This window comes from Dipodomys merriami, unplaced genomic scaffold (assembly GCF_024711535.1).
Source record: "Dipodomys merriami isolate MVZ:Mamm:240054 unplaced genomic scaffold, mDipMer1.0.p SCAF_12, whole genome shotgun sequence".
NCBI lineage: Eukaryota > Metazoa > Chordata > Mammalia > Rodentia > Heteromyidae > Dipodomys > Dipodomys merriami.
Genome location: NW_027202493.1, coordinates 3,008,142 through 3,035,837, shown reverse-complemented (window position 1 = coordinate 3,035,837; position 27,696 = coordinate 3,008,142). Strand labels below are relative to the sequence as shown.

Genomic DNA, 27,696 nt, shown 5'->3' with positions numbered 1-27,696 from the left:
TGTTTTCCTACATCATCTTGCATCTCCAGCCCCCATGTTCTATTAGCATTGCATAGGCATGGCTGTTTCTCTGTTTTCTAAACCTTTTCCTGGCTTGTCAGTGACAACCAGAAGGAGAGGGGGCACAGTTTATAGCCTGGTTGTGGCTTTGGTAGTGACTTACATGCAGAAAGTCTATCATCTCGGTAGCTGCTGGAAGGGAATGGATTTCAGGGCAGAGAGCAGCTGGGGGCAGGCTATCACTGTGCTCAGCACTGTCTCTACATCACACCATGCTTATCTATTCATTGCAAAGTGTTTGTTCCTATTCCCAGAACATTTAGTTCTTCCATATGGGTCAGAGAGGAGTAAGAGGTGACCCACGCAAAGCCAGGTTGGCAAGAAATCTGTGCCAAGCTGAACTTACAGAATAAATCTCACTTTCCTAGAGTAAGAAGCTAACCCACCCTGAGGCCATTGAATCTTATTCTCTTTCTATAATTTTTATTATTTGTCTTATAAAAATCCATAGAGGCTCATGATAAAATATTGGAAGCTATAAGATAAAAAAGAAAAAGAAAAATCACCCATAATCTTAAGATGCAGAGTAAAACTGGATTAACATTTAGGCTTTTATTCACATTACACATTGAAAAAAATTCATTTGCAGCTTCAGGAGCATTGTCTTAAGTCGTTAGCGTTCTCCCAACAGTATTGTAAGGTAGCCAACTACTCCGCTGCATGGTTATCACATAATTAACCTCGCTAGGTAGTTCCCTTCTGGTGTGTGTGTGAGTGTTCAATTCAGTTTTTCAGAAGACAAAGACCACTGGTAGGGATTGATATTTTGCACATATATTTCCCCATAATTCTGATTAGTTCACTAGGATGGAATCCAGAAGTGAGTCAAAAGGCTGAGAAATCTGCAAAAGCCATGTTTTTCCAGAAAGATTGACACCAAGCAATGTCATTGTTAACCTTCAAAAATTTTATATCTAGAAAAATGACACCTCATATCCTTCTTAATTAGCATCTTTATTATTGTTACTGTTGGAATTGTTGGTGATAGTGCTTTACTTGTATTACCCCACTATATGACCATATAGATTTGTGTGATACACATAGAAGGACCCCCTTATCCTCATTTTAAAGAGGAACAACAAAACCTCAATATAGCAACATGCCCAAGGACAAACAACTAGTCACAAGCCAGGGCTCCAATTCTAGTTCCTCCAAATTATGATATATGCTGTCTACTCATAAAGTCAAACACATTTCCACATGTCCTCAGCAACTGTACTTCAGCATTTTGATATTTGGACAGTACAGAATATTTGAGATTCTCATATCTCCTGATTACTCTGTGGCTCACCTATCTCTCCATAAGTGTTAAGTATGACAATGTCTTCTCTACACACAGAAGGAATTTGAGCCTCACCCCAGGCCTCTTGAGATTGTCTAGTGTCCTGAGTTTATAAATTTCCATTGGGAAGTATCAGTGTTGTCAGAGATGCAATCCTCAGGGGAAATGCTATGGGACCCAATGGATAGAAGTCAGTGAGGAAACTTAATTTTACACAGCCCAGTCCATCTGAACATCCATTCCTGTATCTGCAAACATAGAAAAAGAAGTTGATGTGTTCTCTTCCCACCCACCAACATGGGAGCAATTTAGAATCAGTGGCATGATGGCACTTCTATGCTTTGAGATTACCTGCTTGTTTAGGAATTTGTGCCACAGCATCCTAAACCAGCTTTGTAGCTCACTCACAAACTCACAGCCGATCATTTGCTTGATTGAGCTCAGGTTAGAGTGTAGATAGAATTTTTCCACAAATCACTTGATTAGTATGAGAAATCTATGCTCCTGCTGTTCTAAGCATTGCAGGCATTTTTGGTTCCCTTTAAATTTATCTCAATATTATGGTTCTTGCAGCTTCCAGGATTTCCTCCCTAGGATTTATTGCTTTCTTTAAGATGCTACTCTATTTGGCAGTATTACTTCATTCCTTTCTGGTGCCCTTCCTCCAAAGAAGGCAAAAACCTTGACCACTAATATTTGGAGGGGGAAGTGCTTGAGCTTTGAATCCCCAAATCACTTTACGCTGGTACAGGATCTTAACAAGTGGCAGGTCATACGGAATCTATGACTATGGCCCACTAGCTTGGAGACTCATTAGAGGAAAATCTACTCCCAACACTTCACCACCTTTTATTCCTTACCATAGACCTTGAGCATTCTGTATTACCATGGTGAATATGTCACATCTAAGGCTCCGTTCAGCCTCTACAATAAACATATAAGACCCAGCAGGAATTTTAGTGATGGAAAAGAAGTCTTAGAGTGACTACATGGAATACTTAAGTCAGGACTGTGATGTTACCTGGGGCTAGATAAATTCCAGGTACCTACACCAGTGTGCTCCCCACTCTCTTCCCTATTCTCAAAAGTCCCTCTGGAATAAGATTTGGAGAAAAGATGGATATTTCCTCCTTAGTTAGGGTTGAACCACAAAATCCTTATTCCCTTTGTCATTTCTACAAAGATTAAATTGTGAGCACAGAGCATGAACTCTCCTTTTGCCCAAGAGATACCTTCCCTAAAAAATGACACAAGCAGTCAAACTTGCTTCATATCTACCCCACTTCTACATAAAGCTATCCTCTTCCTGGGTTGTACTAACAAGACATTGATGAATGTCAGCTCACACTTTTTCAGAAGCTTCCTGGGAAAATCCTCATCCCCACCCACCACCCTTACAAAAGCCAAGGGCAATCTTTTTTGCTAAGTGTGGGATCCTAAAACTGCTCTCTTTTTAAAGCCCCAGGTCATTTTCCTTCCTTAAAACTACACTTGTTGCCAGTCTGTTTTCCATTTTCTTTTTCTATAAACATCCAAATAGAATAGGAAGGTGCGCTATTTCTTCACAGTTATACCAGCATTTCTCTTTTTCCCAGACTCCCTAAATTGTACATCTGAAGCCTCATTTCTTAGCCTGTTCTTTTCTCTCTTGCTCACAGGAAAGATAGAAAAGTATCTGCCCTAGCTTTTCTCTCACTATGCCCCTTTTCTTCCTAGGATATTTTCTTTCTTTTCTTTTTTTCTTTCTTTTCTTTCTTCCTTCCTTCTTTCCCTCTTTCCCTCCTTCCCTACTTCCTTCCTTCCCTCCTTCCTTCCTTCCCTCCTCCCTCCCTCCTTCCTTCCTTCCTTCCATCCTTCCTTCCTTCCCTCTTCCCACCCTCCCTCCTTTATTCTTTCCTTCCTTCCTTCCTTCCTTTCCTTCCTTCCTTCCTTCCTTCCTTTCTTCCTTCCTTCCTTCCTTCCTTCCTTTCTTCCCTTCCTTCCTTCCTTCCTTCCTTTCTTTCTTTCTTTCTTTCTTTCTTTCTTTCTTTCTTTCTTTCTTTCTTTCTTTCTTCCTTCCTTCCTTCCTTCCTTCCTTCCTTTCCTTGTTGTGCCTTGTCTTGGGCACAGTTTCTGAGCTTTCTGCTCAAGGCTGTATTCTACCACTTAAGCTTCAGCTCCACCTCTAGCTTTTTAGTGATTATTGGAGACAATGTTCTCATAGACCTTCCTGCCAAGGTTGGCTTCACACTTCCATATTAAGATCTCAGCCTCCTGAGTATCTAGGATTACAGGTGTAAGACACCAGCATCCACCTCTGAGGAATTTCTTAAGGTAAAATTTAGGGAAGATAATGTGCATCTTGTTGCCTCCTGTCTCATAGGAAGATATTGGAGAAGGATTAGAGGAAAAAAGAAAAGGAAGGAGGGAAAGAAGAACAAGGAAGAGACAGAGGAGAAAAAGATCAAATCTTTAGGGAAGGGAAAATGGTTTGTGTGTCCTCTAAGTTCCCTCTAAGTGTAGACCAGTGAGTGAGCTTTGTGGCTGTCTACCTGCCTGATGTCTGAGACACATCATTAGTAATTCTAGATGGATAATTGTCTTTGTTTCTTTTTTTTAAAGCAGTCCTGGAGGTATAAAACTCCAGACTTCAAATATTATTACAGAGCTATAGTAATGAAAGCAGTTTGGTAATGGCACAAAAATAGGCCCAAGGACCAATGGAACAGACTAGAAGATACAGAAATAGGCCCACAGGCCTATAGCTACCTAATATTTGATAAGGGAATAAAAAATAGGATGGAAAAAAGTCTCTTCAACAAATGTTGTTGGGCAAATTTGATGCCCATATGCAGAAAGCTGAAACTAGATCCCTTTCTTTCATCATCTGCTAACATCAATTCAAAATGGATCAAAGACCTCATTGGAAGAATGGAAACATTGAAACTACTACAGGAAGGAATAGGAGAAACAATCAATCTTGGCATAGGCAGGAACTTTCTGAGTAAAGTTACAGGGCCTCAGCACATCAAAGAGACAATTGACAAATAGATTGCATCAAATTTAGAAGTTTCTGCATGGCAAAAGACTTAGTTATCAAGCTAAAAATACAGCCTACAGAATGGGAGAAGATCTTTGCTATCTACACCTCAGAAAATGACCTAATATTAGAATACACATAAAGCTCAAGAAACTAAATGGTCAAAGAGTCAACAATCCAATTAATAAGTAGATAAGCAAACTAAACAGAGCCTTCTCAGAAGAACATGTAAAAATGGTCAATAGACACATGAAGAAATACTCAACATCTCTGGCCACAAAGAAAATGAAAACCAAAGCAAAACAGATTCCATCTTACCCCGGTTAGAATGGCCACTACAAAGAATACAAATTTTGTTTCTGTTAATCTTACAAAAGTCACTTCGATAGGTAGCACCAGAAATGTAGAAATCCACAAAATGTTTTTGAGTACTCTCCATCCATGGCTGCATCTTGCCCTTATAAGTTCATTCATAACTCTTCAAAATTTACAGGGCCACCTCTGCAGTATAAAAGATCAAATGACAGCAGAAGTATAAACCTTTTAATTCTGACTGAGAGAGTGAGAAAATGTTTGCTATTATCTCTTTCCTCTCCTTCTGTGTTGGGGACATCTATCTATTTCCATGGCCCAGCTCAAGCTCCCATCACCTCTTTTCTGTAAGCTCTGATTCTTACTTCCTATATCACTTAGAAAATGAAGCAACACAAAGAGAAGGAGTTACCCTGACCCCATAACCACCCATCCAATGGCCTCTGATTACTTGCTGCCCTGCCCTCCTTTTCTTGATGTGTAAGAGGTTACCAAAGACCATGCTTGCTCTAACTCCACAGGAGGTATTCTCACCTCTGGTACTTGCATCCTCTCAATGTCCTATCCATGGCTTCATTTCCATTCATATATAAACAACTTGCCAATTGTCCTCACTTTTGAAGGAGAAGGACTTGATTTGATCCTATATACTTCTATGTTAACAATCCATTTCTTTGTACCTCTTTACAACACTCCTCCATAAAGCTATTTACATGAACTATTGCCAATATCTCTCCCCAAACCCACTCCATCTCACACTCCACCCAAAGTGCTCTTGTCAGCTCACCATCATCCTCTGTGGTGCTGATGTTCAATTTTCTTTTATCCTACTCCACTCCCACAGCCTCTTTTTCTCTTCTTGCTGTCCAGAACCTTATTGTAGCAGTATGACACTGATCATCACTGCTTATTTCTTGAAAAGTACTTCATTTAGTTTCTCATGCAGCATTCTTTCTTGTTTGCCTCCTTTCTCACTGGCTGCTTCCTTTCAGTCCTCGTTTCCAGTATGCCTTCAATATCCTGCATCCAAAGTCATCAAATTCTGGTCCATTGGCTAGTTCTCTGTTGTCTAAGTAAAGTCTTAATGGAACACAACCATGCTCATCCATTTACATATTATCTGTAACTACTTTTGTGTTACAACAGCAAGTTGAGCTGTTGCAGTCAAGACTAATGTCTTCAAAGCCTAAACTAGTTACTATCAGGCTCTTAAAGAAGTTTCCCAACTGTCCTCCTAGATCTACAAATGTAAATATAGGACTCAGTCTCTATCCCTGATCTGAACCCACACTCACTTCCTAGTGAGCTCATCTGCCCACATGACCTTAAATACCACTATATACTGATGACTCCAAAGTTTGTCTCTAGCCTAAACCTCTTCTCTGAACCCCAGATCCACAGCCCAGCTGACCAACAGACACTTCAGCTAAATGTCTTATACTTCCCCAAACTCTTCACTTCTCATCTCTCTACCATGTCCATCCTCATTCCCCATCGTCCAATTTATAGCCTCACTTTCCTATTCCTCAGCCTCACATCCTGTCCTTCAATATTACCATCCACAATTCCTGTCCCTCCACATTCCCCATCCACAATTCCTGATACCCCATCCTTATCTCCATTTCCCTCCATAACCCCACTTCCTGTCCTTTCACATTTTTTCTCACTTCCCTATTCCCCTTCCTCACTTCCTATCCCTCCATAATCCTCATCTTTCCAAATTTCCTACCTCTGTCCCTGTCCCTCTGTCTTACAACAATTGACTACCATCCCTCACAAGGATCCTGATCTCCTCACTATCTTCTGCCCGCACATAGCCTCCTAGTGCACTTTTAGGCAACCAGAGCTATTCGTTAACATGCCAGACTATACTGCTCCTTGGCTCAGAAGTTCCCAATGGTTTGAAGAGGCATATCTGACCTCATTGCTATACCTGATACACAAAGTGTCTCTAGCTTTTGGGCCTTTCCTGGCATAGACCAATAGTCCTTTAAATATCCACATGGTTTCAGGTCTCTGACTGAGTGCTATTTTCGGCAAAACCTTCCTGGATATACCCTCCCCAGCTGCAACCCCTTTATTCTTTCCCCAAGCATAAATCCTCTGATGTGACCACCTCTGAGGGTTGTCATCTGTCTCCCTCACTAAAATCTAAGATCCAACAGCACAGGAAAGTCTTGTCTGCTGTTGAATTTTCAAAGCTTAGAAGTGTGCCTGTCCATTCTAAATATTTGTCATAGTAAGGAAAGGAACACAGAAATACCACAAGTTTATGTCTCTTATTGAGAAAACTGAAGAATACAGAAGAGAATAAAGCTGTTCAAATTGTGGTGGGGAAAAAAAGAGCAGAGCCACTTGCCATGGCTTGCATAGCCTGAAACCAGAATCTTCCTTGCCTTCCTACCCCAGGAATGAACTGAAGAAAGCCAGTCCCAGGAATGAACTGAAGAAAGCCAGTCCCTAGAGTCAAAGGGACTGTGGCTAGTATTCTTCTATTAATCGCCTGGTGCTCTTAGAAGGCAGTTTCTCTGGAAGCAGAGTAATACTTGGACCTATCTTGTTCCTCAGGGGGTACTGGCTTGGTATCCTGGTCTCACGAGAGGGAACCAGCTGGAGTAGCAAAACAGATGATGTACAGGGTAGGAATCTGCCACTCACCAGTAACACTACCTTGGTGGGTTTTAATCACTCTGTGCCTCCATTCCCTCACCTATAAAATGAGATGCCATTACAAAATGTTTAAAAATCTAAAACTGAAGGGCTATCCCAGGTTAGTTTTCATTTTTTCTTAGTTGTGTCTTCTCACAAATAAGTCTACAACTTGTAACAAAAGACTTTAAGACCTATATGCTATAGGTCGCTCACTTGTATTTAACCATCCCTCTGAATCCCCACCTTTCCTCACTCTGTGCTCATTTTTAAAGTTTTTCTTTTTGCATATTGTCTCATAAATTTTCCTCTATTGTCCCCATTTTTTAAAAAGTCCTCCCAACAGGGAGTCAAGCAATGGCTGACAGAAAAGCAACCATTCCAACTCTCCTTTCTCTCCTCCTGGAACCCTGCAGGGCAACTGCTTTTTCAGCAGGAACAAAACCAAGACAAATCACAGAAGGGACAGAATGCCCAGAGGCTCCACTACTGCATTTCCTGGCCTCTCATGCCTCTGGTCTTTCCCTCTCTACACTCCTTTCACAGCCTCGCTGAACAGAAGGTATTGCTTAGATAGGAGCGAAGCCTGGGCCATTGGGTATCCAGGGCACTTCTCACCATCAGCCTTCATATAATCCTGCCTTCCTTTGTCAGCTTCTAGGCTCTAGACCTCTACTCACTCAGGGAATAACTCTCCTGCCATCACAATCAGCCACATCCTTCAATGCTCACTGATACTATCTTGGCATCTATGCTTAACCTCACACTATAGGACTCAGCTGAATGCTTTTTGGTACCCAAGGCCATCACACAGATGCTGCTAATTTTCCAGGTAGCTGTATCCAACCCCTTCTCTTCCCAGGACATAGGACAACAGGAAGCCCTTCCTGATGGCCAGGCAAAGTGGAAGTCACAGGCAGAATCTGGTTTGTTCTATACCTTGGTCCTGTGACAATGCCTCTTCTGTATCAAGTTGGAAATCCAAAAAGAAAGATCACAATACCTTTGCACCCACATCTGAGGCTTGTGAATACAAAACACCATACAACATTTTTGAGTTCTTATTAAAATAAATAGAGCAGCAAATCATCCAGGAAGCCCACACAGCTACTCATCCAGCCCTATCTTCCAGCAGGCCTGTCTATTTTCCCAATTAGGCCTGTGAGAGCCCCAAGGGTGTGCCCAGCAGAACCACCACCTGCCCTGCTGTGAGAAGGTGCCCTAGAGCCCCCCCAGTGGCCCCAGCACACATCATGAAGCCATCCAGCTATGACTTGCACTCTGAGCAGGCTGTCTCTGGCTGTCTTGGAGTTTATGCAACAAGGAAACCACAGTGGGAAACATTCCTGCAGTAACAAATGAGACTCTGAGGAGGCAGAGCCAGAGGGCTGCTCTCTAGAGCCCTCAGTACCCATAGCCCATGTTCTAAATGAGATAGCTGTGGGCACACTGAATCTGCACTAATTACGAAGGGAGGGTGGGGAAGCCAGGAAACTGTGGCTCAAGCCTGTAATCTCAGCTATTGAGGAGGCTGAGATTCAGAGGATTGTGGTTTGAAGCTGCCTGGAGAGAAAAGCCTGTGAGATTCCATCTCTAAAATTAACCAGCATAAAGCTGGATTAGAGGCATGGTGCAAGTGGTCGAGCATCAGCAAAACCAAGTGATTCCAAGGTCCTGAGTTCAAGCCATGGTGCTGAAAAAAGGAGGAGAAGGTCTACACCCTTCTCGTAGAAACCTGACGAACATGCCAAGACCTGCAAAACAATCTGCTCTGAAAAAATATGATATCAGGTATGTAAAGTTCCTAGCTTTTATACCTTGCAAAGGTACTCACTCATAGTCTCTGTGATCCTGAACTTCTCTCTTGTGGGCATGGAAACTCACCACTGGAAAGGCTAAGACAGGTCTGAACACCGTGGTGATGTGGATGAGGATGGGAGAAAGGAGAAGGACACATGGCCTATAATGGCCATTTCCTGCAGGGATGCAGCTTCAGCCCTGAGGGATGCGATGAGAAGCCCCGTGCATTCCTCTCCCCTCACTACACACACAAGGACATAGGGCCTAACAAGCACCATGATGAACACAAAACCTACAACATTGTTACATGTACTATTGCTACTTGAACATTTATGGTTGTAATGTCTCATTTAAAACACTGATTTGCAAAATAACATGCTTCCCCTAGGAAAATTTGGAAAATCCCAAAAAGTTAAGAGGAATTAAGAATCATGTTTATGCTGTTAAGATTTTGATATATTGCATTCTGCTCCATTTTTCAGGACTCCACACACTTTCTACTTTAATTGCAATTATACTCTATTTATGTTTAAATCTTTACTTAATATTATATTATTAGCATTTCCCATACACTTATATTATTCAATGTAGTTTAAATAGCTTCCTTGATTTCCATTTTATGGATGAGCCATATTAGATATAATTAATCCCCCATACAATGTTTTGTTATCATGAATAATGCTGAAAGGAATATCCTTGATTAGAACTATTGTGCATATATCTGATTATTTCCTTAGGATAAATCCCTGAAACTGCTTACTTGTTCAAAAGGTCTATTTTTGAGACATATCTCCCATGTTTTTAAATTATCTTACCACCAGCTCAGTCTATACATGTCCATTCCCAACAACTCTCTTAACAACTCTGGTTAGAATATTATCATCTTCCATTTTTGCTAATCTACAGGTAGATGATGATATCTTGGTTTTAATTTCACAGGTTAAGGATGAGTGAAATTGGACACATAATGTTCTGGCCACTTATTTCTTTTGTATGTGTCTGAGCTATCTATTCACATTTTTGCTCGTTTTTCTACTAGTGAAAAGATGGGTTGTTTTTTTTCTTCAATTTTCTGCAGAAAGAAAGAATTAGTCCCCAACCTCCTTTGATGACCCTGCTCCCATGTTTAACAATCCCTTCCATTAAAGCATTAATTCTAATGTCTCACTTACATCCTTTTCCTGTAGTTTAAACCCATTTCCTATCATCCTGTCTTCCGTGGGGATGTTTCTCTCTCTTATCTGACAGTATGACCTTCCTTGTCACTTGTCAGCTTCTCCTGGGGATGAATAATCTCTCTTCTTTTGCCAGATCTAGTGTACCTTACGAAGTCAGCATGTTTTCTTCCAGTGCTAGCCCCTTCCTCTCTCTTTTGCCTCTCCCACTGTCTTTTTGTCATGCCTTTACATCTGTTTACCAATAGAGTAGCAGACAACTTCTATCCCAAGCTAGTTTGCCCCTACCAAATTTCATTCACCCTTACTTTGCAACCCCTAAGTTTATTATTCCCAAGCACAAACCTGATCCTGTCATTTCCTGTCTAAAATCCCTCTACCCCTTGATTTGGCCAGCAAGTCCCTCTTACTGGAAAATATCCACAACCTCTGTATTTCCTCTTACCCCCCCCCCACCAAACATGTCTCACATGTTCAGATTCAGTAACACCCAAATATTCCTGGTATTCCAAATATATCTAGTGTTTCATGCTTCTGAGTCTTGAAAACATACCTCCTTCCCTGCCCACCGCTCTCCACCTCCACCTGTTATTATCCTATTTACTTCTCAAGGCCCACTTAGGCTCTCTTTTTTCCAGTGTGCAGGCCTCTCACCCCATATGTGAGAACCATGGTGAATCCTGCATCCAGGACAGATCTGCATCCCATTTAACACATCTGTTCTCAAGTATAACCGAGGGCATTAAAACTGAGAACAGAAGTGTGAACTCAGCTGAATGTCATTCTCAATGGCAAAAATGCATGATAGAACATCTTGATGGCTGGGGCAAGGTCCTTCTGGGTAGCTTGCCTAGTTGAGGTATTTCTCAGGATTCTCTACATGGGTGACAGAGTATGTCATTCTTCATAGACAGGCCCTACAGCACAGTCTCTTGGTTTCCATTTATCCTCCCTTCTCTTCGCCATCCCAAAATCTCTCTGTTCTTTGAGTCCATGTCATACTGGGAAGCCTGCCTGAACAGCCCAGCCCCTAAACCTCTTCTCTAGCTCATCCACAACTTCTGTCTCAGTTATCTCCTGGATACTCTGTGCTGTTGCCTCTCAAACATCATGAAGTCATCTTCCTTCTGGTAGAACTTATCCTCCATAGACAGTACAGCAGTCAACCCTCTTTCAACCTCTGACTGGGAACTGAACAATGCATTGTGAAAATCACAATGATAGCTTCAGCAAGGGGTGCTCTGGTGTCAGCAGGTGTCCGTCACGTAGAATTTGGCACACAGAGTCAGCAGGTGTCTGTCACTGCCATTTGGTTAGAGAGCTATTAGAAACCAAGAATGCAAATAGTCTATTCAATTTGGAAACAAGAGGAAAATGAGCTACATAGCAAATAATACTGACTAGGGAGATGGAAGACTTTGATTCTGGTCCCAGTTCTGCCATTGGCTGTCTGTGTGATGCCTCCAAGCTCTCTAACTTCTCTGGGCTCATTTGCCACATGGAAATGAAAGATTAAATTTTATGGGAGTTCCCCAAGGATTTGTCCATCAAGGTGGCACTTAACAGAAGGGCAGGGAAGGGTTTCCACATCCAGAGGTGGGAGAGGGGAACACAAGTTAGCCACATGCCTTTCTTGTTCCCCTGAGGGACTCTGAGTTTAAGTCCCTTCAGCAGCCCTAGGTTACAGGTGAGGTTTCAGAGAAATAAAAAGGGGACCCTCTCCAGGAGAGCGTTTGGGTCCCTAGGCTCTGGGACCTCTCCTTCTCACTTCCTCACAGTCATTAGGCTCTTCTTCCTGAGGATCACCACAACCTTCCCTTTCAAAAAAAAGAAAAAAAACAACTCTTGCTGATGGAAAATTCTTCCTCATACCTAATCTAAGTCCATCTGCTGCAATTTCTGTCTATTTTCTCTAGTTCAATCCTTACTGGAGATGGGGAACAGCTGGTCGCCATCCTCCATATAACATCCCCTCCTAAACCAAAATCAGTTATGACATCACCCCTCAGCTTGTTTTTCTTCTGGCATAACATCCACCATTCTTTCTGACCTGCCTTCATGATTCTAGCTCCGAACGAATCACTGTCATTCTGGCCACATTGGAGGGTGATCAGCAAGCTCCAAGTTATCCAGAGCTATGGCATCTATGGGTATAGAAACTATGCCAAGAATAAGAGGGAAGGTCAGAGCACAAAGGAATACATGATAACATAGTCCCTGATTTTACATAGGAGGAAACTGAAAGTCAGATAAGGCCCAAGGTCAAATCTAAGGTATCGGGCTCCATACACCAAACTCCAAACACGTATATTTTAGAGACAGGGTTTCACTATGTAGCCCAAGCTTGACTCAAACGCACAATTCTGCCTCTGTATCTGAGGGCTGGAATTACAGGTGTATGCCACCATGCCTAGTTCCAACTCCAAATATTACAAGAAAATAGCCTGAGTAATCACAGCCTATCCTCAATGTAGGAAAAAGCAGAATCAGCCTTACCTAAAAACTAAAGTATGCCCCTACCCCACTAGCAGATGTCTGAAATTTCACTGTACACATTTTTTTTATTTCCAATAAGAGCTCAGATACTGGGTTGGGGTATAGCTCGGTGGTAGAGTGATGCCTAGCATATGTGAAGCCCTTAGTTCCATCCTCAACATGGGAAAAAATTTAAGCATCAAATGCTTAGTGAGACAACACTGTTAACTATTTGCATCCTAGTATTAATTAATAGATTTGATTTTTACCAATTATTGATAGATTCAAAGGTGAGAAGTGAACAAAGAAACAGGGAGAACGGCAGACAAATTGCACTGTTTGCTAATGCTTCCAAGGTCAATCTGAACAATGTGGGGGTTGAGGAGGGGTCCTCCGCACTGTGGAGCAGTGGGACCTTGTACCTGATGGGACTACCTGCCCCTCCCCCCAAAGCTCAGACACACTGACCCTGTCTGCCTCATGCAGACCAGTAAACTGCCAGGTGTTCTGTGAGGCCTATGGTAGAATTGAACTTGGCAAAAAGATTACCTCATTGCTCCCACAGGGCCAACTCCCAAAGGCATGCCAGCATTCCTGAAGTCTCCTGTTAACTCTCTGAAGTGAGATGAGCAGAACAACTAAAAGTAAATCTCATCTAGGTTGCCCTTAAATGATGGAAAGAACCAGAGAGGAGAGAGGAAAGAGAGTTACACCTGCCTAATAGATTAAGATTACTCAGGTACGTGTTTCAAGGTGAAATAGCTCCCCAGTTGGGTGGAAGGAAGAAGTATGTGAATGTAAAGGTGAGTGAGTCCGATAAACTATTTGCTGCTCATACTTTTTGCCTGGGAAATTTTTCTAAATGAAGAATGGAGAGAGAAAATGAGATTGTGGGGAATACATTTCAGAGTTTCGATTTCAAAACAGGCTTCTTTCTATTTTGAATAAACAGGATCACATTATGCTCCAACCTTGACAACTTTCAGGGATTTTTCCAGGTTGTTTTGGGCCTCCAGACAACACCCTCTCCAATGACAAGTGGGGGGTTCATATATCCAGAAAACAAGACAATGTGACAGAATTTACCAAGATAGCCAACCCAATAAACTAGCTTATTTGATTTCCCCCAACCTCCCACAAAAGTAAATTTTAAAATAGAAAACAAAAAGACACTGTTCTGCTAAAAAAATTCGATGTTTTCAAACCTAGTTTAGGGGATAGTTTAACAGTAAAATGGGAAGAAAATGACAAGATCAAAGTGGGTTGGCAATAAGATTATTTGTTGATGCACTTATCAAGAAGAAAGATGACAGGAAGGATGATAGGGATGGAGAATCAGAAAATTAGGAGCAGGACTAAAACTTGTCATTCTAAGTAAATCACCCTGGGCTAGAAAAGCAGAGAAATACAACCCGTCTACCCCCCAGCAGCTGAATGACAGAAATCCAGGCTGACCAACTGGGAAAGAAGAAAATGCTAAATCTCTAAAAGGTACTTGTCCAGTATCCTGACTAAAGCTATCATGTTTGCCAAAATGACAACAAATTTAATTTCCCAAGCATCAATCAGCCCTTTCACTTACAGTCACCCAGATTCACAAGGAGTTAATTAACCTCACACCAGCAATGAAATTCTCCAAACTGGATCACAGCAGAAGCACTGGATGCGGGGTTTCACACTCCACCCCATCCAAGGTGAAGCTGTGATGAGCATGTTTTGGGTTTTGTCTATTATTCTTCAGCTTCTATACTCCTGTTCTTTCTTTCTTTCTTTTTTAGCTTAAGTTGTTATTTTAATGATCTCTGTTCCAAATGAGGAAATACAAGGAAGAGAAATGAGGAGGAGGGAGAGGGAGGAAAAGCAAGTGCTCTCGTATGTCCCACTTGTACTTTACAAAGCTCCCTCAATTCCCTCCCCCACTCAGCCTTTCCCTCTGTGCATGAGTCACCATCAGGAGCTGTTTTCAATGCCTTACTTTTAATGTTCTTTATCATGATAGACATCTAACATATTAGCATCTATTAAACTAACCTCCCCCACCCTTGTGCTGCTCCCAATTCCTGGCCCTAGATACTCCTATAACTCAAAATTTGTGACTGTCTTCATGTAGATCAAGGTGCCTATGTTCAGGATTTCCTTGTACTGATTGCTACCATACCTGGTCTCTCTGGGGGTCATATGCCCTTGGCAGACCACAAAGGACCAGATCCCTGATCAAATTTGCCAAGCAATTGAGAAAAGTTCACTTCTGATCCATCTCCCCGGCCCCAACATAAGGGACTCATGGTGTGCAGTTCTCCAAGTTTGTTTTGCTTACTGCCAGACAGCATGTGCAGAAGAGAAAGCTGACTGTATCCTGACCACCAACAAAAAAGTCAGATGGTGATTTTTTTTTTAACCGTTGTGAGTACAGCTTCCATAATAGCAGTTCCCACCCAAAATAGCTGCTGAAAGGAGATGGAGGAAAACCTGTTGTTGTGTGCTGGTGAAGGAAAATAAGAATTAAATAGGGAAAGGAATTTGTGGAACCCAAAAATGGAGCTGTCATCTACACCTTTGTAGGAAGTGTCATAGGAGAGAGGTGTTGCTGAAGAGAACCTCCCAGGACTTCCGGGATTCAGGTCTGGGACAGAAATCAGAGGCAGAACATTCACTGGAATCTCTTCCACCCCAAAGCTTTGGAGGCTTTTAACATTAGCAGGTACAACCGGCTGCCTAGCGGGTGAAGTGCAGAAACTAGAACTACCCGCATGAAAGTAGGAAGTTCAAGACCAAGTGCACCACGTTTTCCCGCACAGGAGCGCCTGTCTAACATCTCCTCGTGGCAGAACAGGGGAAAGACATTTTTCCCCCAGGACCCAAAAGTGATTTTGAGAGCAAGCGAGTGGGCCAGCGTTCTAGAATGTTCAAGGTGCTGCTGGGTTGAACAAGCTGCCCACTACGGCGGCCAGGTTTTGCACTTGAAGAGCAGTTATCATCATCAGTGTGGAAGGTGACTTCAGCAGCATCTTTCCGCCACAGATGCACCTGTGCCCCTCAGACCCCAGCAGCTTACCCCTCCCACCCACTTTCACCTCCCTCAGCTTCTGAAGACTGGAGGCTGGACCCTTCTTTAATAAAGGTGTAAGGCATCCAGGAGATAAATGCACCTCCTTCCCCAGGGTTTCAGGACACACCAAACCTGGAAAGTCTTGCAGAGTTTTCAGGAGCTAATCAATGAAGTGATTTCTCTTCCTCTAAGAAGGTTTCTGTTGGTTTCTCACCAAGTTGTGTGACACATGGAATTACTGCTGGGGTCAACAGAACGGGTCCCCACGCCAAATAAAATAAGCCAAGGTAGAGTGGGCAAGGGGGCAGTGGGGAGAACGAAATGGAAGCTTGAGGAAGACTTGAGTTGAAGGTCATAATAGTTTGGAGAAGGTATGTCAAGGTAATGTAGACCAGGCAGACCCTGGGTGGGGGGGGGAGGGGATCCACACCACCAATTTCTCAGAACCAGCCTCACAAGGATGGGTCACAGCTGCATCCTAGGGTCCAGGATCTAGCTTCCCTCTCTCAGCAAACCTGGGTCTACACCCCAACCCTGCAGGGCCCCTGGCCCAAGACCAGACCCATTTCCACAGACCTGAGCTCAGCTAATTAAGAGTCGTAAACAAGACCAGCTCTTGACAGCGCACAAGTTGTCCAAATTGTAAGCTTGTTTTCCTTCCAACAAAAGACAGTGAATTCCCACCTTTGCCACATTTCCTCCCTTAAACTTTTCTTTCTGCAATCCCTCCACCTCTGCTAGAACGGCAAGCCCCGGAGAACGCACACGCAGGAGCAGCACCCCGGGACGCAGGCAAAGGTACCTTTTCCGCGGGCGGAGCAGAGGGGCTGCTGTCCAGAGGCTCGCTGCCCTGCCGAGCCGTGGAGGATGGAGCACGCTGAGATTACGCGTTCCTGTCTCTGCGACCAGACCTTTCAGCAGCTCCGACCAACTGTGCTAGCGATGCACTTAGCAATTATCTGCTGGCGCCGACGCCCCGCCCTCTGCTCTTGCGATTGGCTCTCTAATCCTGGGCAGGACTGCATTGGTCTCAGCCGACCTCACTCATTGCTTTAGCTCCTACTATTATCTAAGCCATCAAAGGAAATAATTCCATGTTTCATTGACAACCTGTAAGGCTCGCCTCTGGCCCGTGCAGGGGCAGAACTGGGAGTCCAGGGGAAGGAGGGACGGGAGGAAAGTAGGAAAAGGTAGGGGTGGGGGAGAGGGGACGCGAGGGGGTGGAGGGGGAGAAGGAGAAAGGGAGAGAGAGAGAGAGAGAGAGAGAGAGAGAGAGAGAGAGAGAGAGAGAGAGAGAGAGAGAGAGAGAGAGAGAGAGAGAGATCAAATTCTTGTTCCAGCATTTTTAACTTTCACAAAACAGAGCCGATAGCAACATTTTTTTGGCCTTAATCCCGCCCCCGCCCCTTTTACTGGTAACTGTTCCTGAAGGTAGAGAGAATTAGAACAGTGGGATATCTGCTGGTGTCAAACCGCCTCTCAAAAGCAGCACTAGGTTGGGGGGCTCAAGAAATAGAGTGATATTTTACACCCTGGAGGGCATGTGAAGGTCATTGTAGATTGTTTGGGGGGAACATATTATTTGCCTTAACTGGAATTTATCTGTCAGTTCTTTACCTCGTGATCCCTCTTAGTATAGTCTGAGAATACAATTTCCCTCTGCACCCTATTCAAAGAGACTCAGAAGAGCTGCCCTTAAAGTTGATAAAAGTCTGGACTATCTCAGATTCTCACCAGGAGGTGCAGATGAACAGGTATTCTGGAATCTAACGGTTTTGCTGGGCTCTTTCCTTTTGCTTATATTGTCCTGTCTCACATAATTGCTTAGACCTGAAGGGATGGACAAGCACCCTCCAGCCCTTTGACAGATTTGCTTTTCCGGTTCATCATGGAACCATAGGGCACAAGCTTTAACTTTTTTCCCTAACTTAATCTACTTAATCATCATACAGAAAGGAAGTAAATGAAAGGGAAAAAAATTAAAGGGTCTTTGAAAGAAAGCTCTTAGAACTATACTATGCCTGCATTGGAAGCTAAGCAGGATCAGACTTAGTTATTATCAGACCTAGTTAGTATTTGGATAGGAGAAAGGTCCTTAGAAATCAAGTTTCACGGCTGTGGGTAGAGCACAGGCACCTGGCATCTGTGTGGATTCTATCTCCAGTACGACAAAACAAAACCAAGAGCAAAAATCGACGTTCAGGTCAATAAGAAACTGGCCTTTTGTTCTTCCCATAGATCCAAGATCCCAAAAAAGATCCCAGATCTTTCTGGGGTTATAGTCCAATGCTACTCCCAGCTCCCTAGGGTCCTAAACAACTGCCGTTCATTTCCTCAGTAGCAAATGATGTGTTTCCCACCACCTGCTAGGGTGAATTTCTATTTCATGAATACATGCTTGACTTCCTTAAATGTATTTTGAGCTCTGAAAGGACAGAGATGGTGTCATGTATGTCTTTATAACTCCACAGACAACACCTAACACTCAATAAGTGGGCTGACTCCTAAAACTCAGTTCAAAACCTAAAGTGTACAGCTCTAAGCCTTGGGGGCTCATCATTCCACTGTGATTGCTCACCTGGCTGGGCAGAATGGAAGGGGCCACCCTGGAGTCCAGGAACAAAAAACAAAAATTCAGAACTGAGCACTATGGAATGGCACAGCTTCAGAACTCCCAACCAGGCCCTCAGTCCCTGCCTTCTCTCTGAAAAATGAGGCACCTCTTCACACAATGCCTTCCTTCTCCCTCAAGTGTCTCAGGAAATAACAAGATGTTGTCTGCATGGGTTTTATGCCATCATCATCACCTCAAAAAAGTAGTCACTTCCACATTTCCCCATTTGTTAGGAAATGGAAAGGTTTGGAAAAAATTATATTAAGTGAAGTAAGCCAGGCCCAAAGAAGCATAGGTCCCATGGTTTCCCTTATTTGCAATATCTAGTATAGGTATGAGTCAAGCAGAAAAGGTCAGATAATGTGATGTTAGGAAAATGAACCCTTAAATATGTATTTTAATGTTTTTGTTTCTTTCATGCATGTGTTTCTAACGCATTTATAAGATTATTTCTTTGTTGCTTTGTATGTCCCTCCCCCACAGTGTAACCCCCGCTTTCACTATATTTGATGTCAGTATAACATGTGGAGGAGATGGGGACAAACAAGTCGTTTAAGGATTCAGGTGGACCTGTTGCAACAATGAGAAGTACAAAATGTCATGTCAAAACCAGCTTTACAATGTCGGTGTGTGGGGGGGAGGGGGGTATAATTGGGTGGGGGGAGGGGGGTAAAATTGGGTGGGGGGAGGGGGGAGGTGGGGAAGGGAAGTGAAGGGTAAACAAAGGAGGAGGCTGCAATGCTTGGTAAGAAATGTATGCATTATCCTGCCCATGTAATTGTAGCCCCTCTGTACAGTATGTTCTCAAATAAAATAAAATACAATTAAAAAAAAAAAAAGTAGTCACTTCCATATTGACTGCATTTGGAATGACTGAAAGGAGGGTGTCCAGATATTAGGAATCAAAGAACAAGGTCAAGAGATAAAGAAAAAATACTTGTTTGGTCTATATAAAATTATGCAAAGGTTCAATGATGAAATGAAACACATTTAAAATCGACACTCACAGAAAATCTGGGGTGTTCAGATATGGTGTAAAACCCATAAATAACACTTTTGTAATTTAAGCTATATGATTTCCACTTCTAAGAGGAGCTTTGTATCTGCATGCCATCTCCTCCTCTCACCACCAAATAAAGAAAAGGAAAATGAGAGAGACCGAGGCAGAGAGAGAGAGACGGAGAGAGAGAGAGAGAGAGAGAGAGAAGAGAGAGAGAGAGAGAGAGAGAGAGAGAGAGAGAGAGAGAGAGAGAGAGAGAGAGAGAGAGAGAGAGAGAGAGAGAGAAATCATAAAAGCTCTCTTGAGCACCTATCAAAGGCTCAGTTGTCCCTGAAGGGAAAAAAAAACATTTTAAGTGATTTTTCTAAAATGCTTTGTCTAAAACAGCATATCCTTACATGTATGTTTTGGCTTTTGAAGATGAGAAAGAGAGAGAAAGAGACAGAATGAGAATGAGCTGCAAACAGTTGTTTATGTCAGTGCCTTTTATACTGTTGGTCATAAAATATTCTCTTTGAGAGAAGGATGATCCCTTTGTGCCCCATAGATCAACTGCTTAATTCTGTGAGTTAGAGATTGCATATTAAGTATGTAGATTCCACTGGTACTTGCATTTGTATTAAATATCAGCTCCATACAATTTAAATTCATTGGGGTATGAAATGTACCAAATTCCATTTTGTGGCAGTACTCTGACAAAGTAGTCTGTTTGATTTAACAGTTTTAGTGTGTTGAGGGTATGAAAGGCTTTAGAGGGTTCCTGTTCTATTATGAGTTGGGTAATTAAGTAAAGAATGAGTTTCTTTATTAACATGCACATTAAACATAAGCTACCTGCCCCACTGTCTTTCCAGTGGACAGCCACTCAGAACAACTAATCACCATGGCCTTCAGTGAGGGATGGAGAAATCTAGCATTTACTACTCTGTTTATATCATTTTCTCAGCTATCATTTATTTATGCCAAATTCTGTTTCTAGAAGGGAGAGAGGAGAATAAATCTAGGCTATGCCAAGAAAGAAGGAAATGTGTGAAAACAGGGGGAAAATTTTTTAAAAAGATGATTACTTTCTGCATTACATCTTTACTGACTTGAGCTGCTCAATGCCATTTTAATGCAAACATAATATTAGTGGGATATCTTTCTTTAAAATCTTATTAATAGTACTGCATAAATGAAAGGTTAAAACTTTTCCCAGCTCAGCTTCCTAAGTACAGAAACTTGAAGGAATAGCTTTCCAATTGAACTGACTGTTGTAAAATTTTAGGTAATCAAATTCCCTCCCTCTCCACCTCCCCAGTGCATCCCCCAAATCAAGCCTCAGGAGCCAGTGACATTTCCACAAAGTACAAGAGGAGACTGGGACTGCCAGGAGAGTGCCAATCACCAGGAACTGTTCTTAATGATTTCATTAATTACTCATGAGTCTTCGGGAAGTTGATAGTAGATAGACAGGGCTTCACGATGTTTCAAGACAGTAAGGAATATTTTATTATTTAAAACACTGCTAAATAAAAACAGGTGATTTGTTCTCTCAAGTTGTGATTGTATTTATTAGTGAGTGGATTTTGAAAATAAACTGAGGGAGACAGAGAGAGACAGAGAAACAGAGAGAAACAACCAGATACACAGACAGAGATTTGCAAGGCTAAATTGTCCATCTAAATTCTGTTTTGCTTTAGTTAAATTCTTCATAAGAAATATAGAGCTGAAGCTGTCATGAAACATTGTCCAGCAATGCAGCAATTGACAGGAGTTAGAGAATTGAATTAAGAAGGTCAGCATGTCTTCCATGGGGCTGGCAAATCTCATGCAGCATGAAACACCACTCAGGATAAAAGTCTACGTGTAGGAATATGGCTGCTGGAACTCCCACCAGCCAGCACTGCACCCTAATCCAGGATGATGCACCCATCAGTTGTGTTTACAGTACATGTCACACTTGATCTTCTCATTCAGAAAGCAAGGTGATAATGCTGTTTTAAGGCTGATAAGAGAATGATGGCTAGTCAGCTTACAAAAGGGAGGGCACAGATGTCTTGCTAGTGAATGTTGGGCATGGTGACTTCAGCAGTATAGGCCAATATAAATGATATCTGACTAATTCTACTGGACCAGAAGGCAGATCAATTCTCAGAGGAAGACTTAGAGATGCTCAGAGGACCAGAAAGATGCTCGGTGCTCTGGGCAAAGGGTCACGGAATTTGGCAATGAGATTTCATTTTGTATTGCCTAAGGAATAGATGAACTGTCTTATGAATGTATACCATACTGGAAGAGAGGCCCCAGGGCCATGAAGGCATTGTCCAAGTGATATGCCAAAGTGTCTTCAAATGTGCATGTTTTGTTACTCAAGCCATGTGAATTTTGTATTCTACTCCAAAGTGTATCCATGTATGCTTCTAGTACATGATTTTAAGAATGATTTTCCCTAAAAATGTGTACGGCACTGACTTTTTTGGAAAGGTGCTTTATGATTGTGAAGCCTGAGGCTTGAAAACACAAGCCTAATATCACCAGTCCACCCTCTTCCTGGCTTCCAGAAATACCTGAAATTTGGGCCCATCTCATCTGATAACTTTATTCCATTTTCCAACTAGTATACATGGGATGCCATCACATCCTTCCCATGAGCACATCCTGACTTCCCATGGCTCCCTGAGTTTCCTTTTCCACCCTGCTTTAGTCTAGTGAAGTTATTGTCAGCCTTCAAGGTCCAGCCCAATCTCTCACCACTCTTTTCTGCCAGGCCATTTCAAATGTGTGACAATTTAACTCAAGTTAAAATAAACCACTTTTTGTTTTCATATGGCCACACTATTAACCAACCAACAATAATGACCACAGCCATTAGAACCTTGTGGAACACATTTAGAAATCCTCAAAAGGAATAGATTATTGATATTATGGCTAGAGGCAAGTGGATGCATTCACAAAGGGAAGGCCATATCAAGATATCCTTGACTAGTCAAGATGTTCCTGGGGGAATGAAGCATCTCATCTTTGTATCTTTCACATCTACAAACAAATCTCAGCATGAAAAAGTAGAGAGCTGAAAGCGTTACAATCACAGTAGGACCAGATTTCCTCCTTTTATCTACTCTTCGTTCTTCCTCCAATGAGGAAACAGCTTCTATAGAGCCCTAGAGGTTTGTTTTTAAGCCAAGTATAGTATCTAAATTAATCTAGGATGAGTATAAGATGATGAGTATAATAAGAAAGGAAACCATAGTCTGTCACAAAGATGTACTTCAAGTATTTTCTTTCTTTCCTTTTTTTCTTTCTGGTACTGGAACTTGAACTCAGAGCCTTATTATTTATGTTCTTGTTTAGCATTTTTCCTCACGGCTGACACTCTACCACTTGGGCCTCCTCCCTACTTCCAGCTTGTTGATAGTTATTTGGAAATAAGAGTTTCTTGGATTTGTCTGTCTGGGCTGGCTCTGAACTGCAATCTTTAGAGATTCAGACTTCTGAGTAGTTAGAATTATATGCATGAGATGCTGGTACATGACAAGAAAATACTTGTTTTATTCCAGTGTTTCATAGCAAGTATATTTGTGCCCTTTGAAAGGAAGAGAGTGGCATAGAGGTAGTTTAGTGATGGTGAAGATGAATTGAAAGATAAAGAAGAAAAGAATGGCTGGGCACTACACTGAGTGGTCACATATATTATGAATAGAAAAAGCAAGGCGATGTTTTTACACAATCCTCTACACTCTAAGTATGTTCAGAATTGGCTAATGGCAGAGGCAGGATAGCTAGAGTAAGGTGACAGGGAAATTAGAAAACATCAAAATAATAGCACTCAGTTGAATTCAAGAACAGAGACAGAATCATGAATGAGGGCTAAAAATAATTGCTAGTACAACCAGGAATTGAATCAATTGTTCAAGAATGTACAGACCTGCTTTCTTTCCATTACCCTCACTTCTCTCTTACTTGTTAAATGAGATACATTGCCCCTAAATGAGTAATTGAGCCTAAGAATAGAAAATGTCTGATTTAAAGAAAGACTACAAAAGAAATTCCTGCCATAAAAAAAATCTTAGATTTTAAGGCCAATTCAGACCCATTGTCTCTCTGCTTGGGTTCTAGTATCCAAACAGGATAATTGGAAAGTTTCTAGGTAACCATACATCCAGGTGCCAATTTTGAATTGGAGTCTCCTAGCCCAGTTATGGGACATGAATACTCTTTGGACAAAGAATGTCTGATGAGCCTTAGCTCCCACCTTCTGATTATCACAGGATTCTGGCTTACTCTTTCCCTTTCTTACTCCCTGCTTTCTCTTCCTACTCTAAATAGATCTCCAATTACTACCTTGCATGCCTCCCTCATAGACTGCTTCAGAATTTTTTTTCATCGTTGGTCCAGGTTGCTACGTTTTTGGTGAGTGATTAGAAATTCAGTAAAGTGTTCTCCTCTCAGGTAACAGTATGTTTTCAGACTGGTGGGTAATGAAGTACATGTCTTTCCAACCACCAGGTCGCATTATATAGGAGCAAACAATTATTATGATACCCTAAATTTATTAAGTAAAATTTGGATATTTAAGTGTGCTTTTTGAGACAGCATCAAGTGTCTAGAAAAGATACCTCTCAAGAATAATATTCTCTAAAGTTTTCTTATATAAGTGCCTTCCTATTGTAATAGCTTAAGCTATCACAATAATCTGTCTATTACAAAGGCTAAAAGAAAAAAACACACAGGAAATACTGCTATGAAGAAATGACCTATACATAGCAATCATGGTATTTGCTTATCTAAATATTTGGTTTCATTTACCTTTAGAGAGAAACATTCCCCCAGGCCCAGTTCTGCTCAAGGACCACTGCTTAGGACCCAGACTCTGTCCCTGATCTCTTCCCTAGAAGACAGGTGTAGCTAGTTTCCTGCAGTAACTCCCAGAAATCCAGCTTCCCTTGATTTCTCCACATCAAGCCCCTTCTTAGCTTGATGGTAGAATTCTAAGCATTTGTCTCCATGTGGTTGCCAAAATCTTTGAACTGCCCTTCTGAAAACAGAGCTGGTAGCCCAGCACCAGTGGCTCACACCTTTAGTCCTAGCTATGTTCAAGAGGTTGAGATCTGAGGATCAGAGTTCTAAGCTGGCCTGGCTGAAAAGTCACCATGAGACTCTTATCTACAAGAAACTTCTCAAAAAAGCCAGACGTGGTGCTGTGGCTCAAGTGGTAGAGAGCTAGCTTTGAGCACAAAGAGGCCCAAGGACACTGTCCAGGCCCTGAGTTGAAGCCCCAGGACCAGCCAAAATATAAATAAATAAACAACTGGTAAGATTTTACCAGAGCCTACTTAGCTACCTATCCTCATCAACAAAATTTCCTTATTCATTGGAGAGTGATGGTTCTATAACACCAAGTTTCCTAAAAGCCTAGATATTTTTTCATTTAATTACCTTCAGAAAACAGAGTTGATTTTAAACTAGGTCTTTCCCCACAAACAATGAGTGAGGAATAGCTGGTCATTTCCTGCTCTCACAGAGAGTGAGAGTGGAGGTCCCAGTCCAATGATATGGTTCAACCATGAAGGAACTCTTATGGAGATTCTAGGAAAAAGGAAAACCTTGCATATCATTTGGAATAGCTGAAGGATCTTCCTGAAGGTGTGGTTTCTAAATCCTTAAGGGTGTCTCCCTTTTCTAAATGTAGCTGGTATTTTTTCTCCAGCCAACCATCCTTCTTCTACAGTCTTGTTCTCTTTTCATTCTCCTTCATGATTTCCACTCTCCCTTTCAACTTTCCATCTTAGACTTTATAATGAATATTCCCATTCATTAAGATGCATTGTATTTACAGACTGACATGTTGAATTGAAGCTCCTTTGCACATAAGGAGGATAGATGGTATTCTTAAAAGCATCTTTTTTTTCTCTTACAAGATACAACCTAAGCTGTTTAGTGAACCACTTAATAGAAAAGGGACATGAAACCAAATAGAGTAAAAAAGTTCCACTTCTTTTTTTTTGGGGGGGGTGTTGGTCATGGGGCTTGAACTCTGGGGTTGGGCGCTGTCCCTGCACTCTTCAGCTCAAGGTGAGCGCTCTACCACTTGAGCCACAGCACCACTTCCAGTCCCACTTCTTTGACCAGAAAAAAAAAAAACAGAACAGCAAATGGTTTACTTTTTCTAAATATGTTTTTTATTGTAAAAATAGTGTACAGAGGGGTTACGGTTTCATGAGTAAGGTAATGAGAACATTTCCTATCCAGCACTGTTACCTCCTCCTCTGTTTTTCCCCTACCATCCCTTCCCCACCACCTCCCCAATTCCTCCCTCCCTCCCCCCACACAAGTTGTATAGTTCATTTTCAACATAATATCTTGTACATCTCATTGTTACAATGAATCAACCTGAATCCAAGACAGTGATACAAATTTTTTTTCTTGCTTGCTATTGTTTTTAATGTACTTATAATGTACCATGTGATATTTTTGTTTCTTTTGTATGTTCTTCCCCCATGATATAACCCCTGTTTTCACTGTATCTTATCCCAGAGCCCTGCATCATGTATATACACTTTTATAACTTGGGGAGGGTAAGGGAAATAACAAAATGCTGAAATAAGGATAAAAATAGTTCACTTTTCAAAGATTTTGAGCTTTTTAAAAGGTGTTTATGAGGGCTGAGTGACATAAAGTCATAGCATAATGGTTTTATTGAGCATTTTATTGATTTTTCTCAGGAGTTGGGTTGGGAGATTACTAGCAGGTAACCTCAGCAAATGACTCCACAGTGCTGAAATTCATTAAAATCAGTCCCATTTCTAATCTCATAGTGAAGGATGTTTGAGAGGGTGGGAGGAGCAAGAAGAGTGGTAGATGAGGACAGAAAGAATGATGGGGTCAACATTTCAGTTTAAATCTTTTTAACATCAGTTTTATAAAATGTTTGAATGATGGAGTTTCAGAATCCAACACTGCCTTTTAGCTATTAAAGAACTGTTAAGAAGGACTTAAGCTTCCAGGGGAAAGCTTTGAAATCGACACAAGCTCCTTAACACAGCCTCCACAGCCCAAGATCCTGAAGAACTGGGTAACGACGGATGTGACAAAGTATTTATAGCAATGCCACTGTCATTTAATAAAGTGGCCTTTAATATTTCCCTCAACTTTCAAGGTGCTTCTAGGCTTCTGTGATTTACAGAATCTGTGAACTAGACTTCCTTTCATGATGCTTCCCTCGTAGCTCCAATGAGAACAGTATTTGTGTAAGGAAATACAGTTCTTCTGTCCTTATAATGAGTGCAGTGGAATGACCTGGTCTGTGAGAACAAGTGCACAAATGTTGCAGATCCAGAAGGGAGTTTTTATAAAGCTTATAGTCATTTACACAGATAAGCACAGCTGGGTTTCTCCATCCTGACTGGTTAGGAAAGTACTTCCTGAGGTGATAAAGCTAAGGGAGAGCATCTTAGAGATGAGGCTTAGGAAAAAAAAACCTGAGAAATCCCCACCTTGACATTGAATATCTTGAGAGGCCGAGCATCATAAGCAAAATTTCATTAAAGAGACCTGGCCAATAGAATATTCTAAAACCTAGAAAGATCAACACAAAGGTTTTCTGTTTGAGAGATAATAAGGACTTAAGTTAGGGAATTTAATTTACTTCCTGGCCTACTAGAGCCTAGGACCTTATATATTCTAGGGTTCCATAAATATTTGTTGAAGAATGGATGGATAAACAAGTAAATGTATGAATTGCATTACAGATTTAAACTGGGTATTTGGCATAACCTTTTATTTTCAGGATAATATTTTAAAAGGAGGGTTTTCTTTCTTAATTTCACATTTAAAGATTAGGAATGCCTCTTAAGTGTTGCATCTTTGTAAGTTTCTATACATACATAAGTGAGTACACAAAGCTACTCTCAACTTTTCTAATTTCTCTCTTCAAATATTTTTACTGAATTTTCAGGGGTTCTCTAACACTGCTGAAGTACAATTTATGTGATTAAAAAGAGATGGGATTATGGATATATGTTATTAATAGAAGACCTTGTTAATGATTTGATTTGAGTTTCTCTGGAAGAGCCTCTCATTTCATCTGTATCCTTTCATGAACAAGGTCACCGGTGCTTATGAGGAATTAGTGAACAGTTCTGGTTTTAGAAAACTCTTTTAACAGTCAGCCTGAGCTGCCACCACAAAATATAAACTGGATGGTTTCAACAAAGGAGACTGGAGGTCTCAGATTAAAATCTGTCTAGACCAGGTTGTAAATAGGACTCACTTCTTTGCTT

At 41.6% G+C, this 27,696-nt stretch overlaps 1 protein-coding gene across 3 annotated transcripts in view; it reads right to left on the bottom strand.

Annotated features, from left to right (window-relative positions):
• Zmat4 (zinc finger matrin-type 4) overlaps positions 1 to 16,750 on the bottom strand; it is a 410,406-nt gene extending 393,656 nt beyond the window's left edge. For 2 of the 3 annotated variants that reach the window (XM_070016110.1, XM_070016113.1), the window contains exon 1: positions 16,506 to 16,517. In XM_070016110.1, coding sequence (XP_069872211.1) covers positions 16,506 to 16,516 — 11 coding nt within the window. In that variant the 5' untranslated portion in view covers position 16,517. Of the gene's footprint in view, positions 1 to 16,505; positions 16,518 to 16,623 lie in introns of those variants that run through there. The other variant, XM_070016111.1, reaches the window with a different exon arrangement.
• Between the last annotated feature and the right edge of the window lie 10,946 nt (positions 16,751 to 27,696).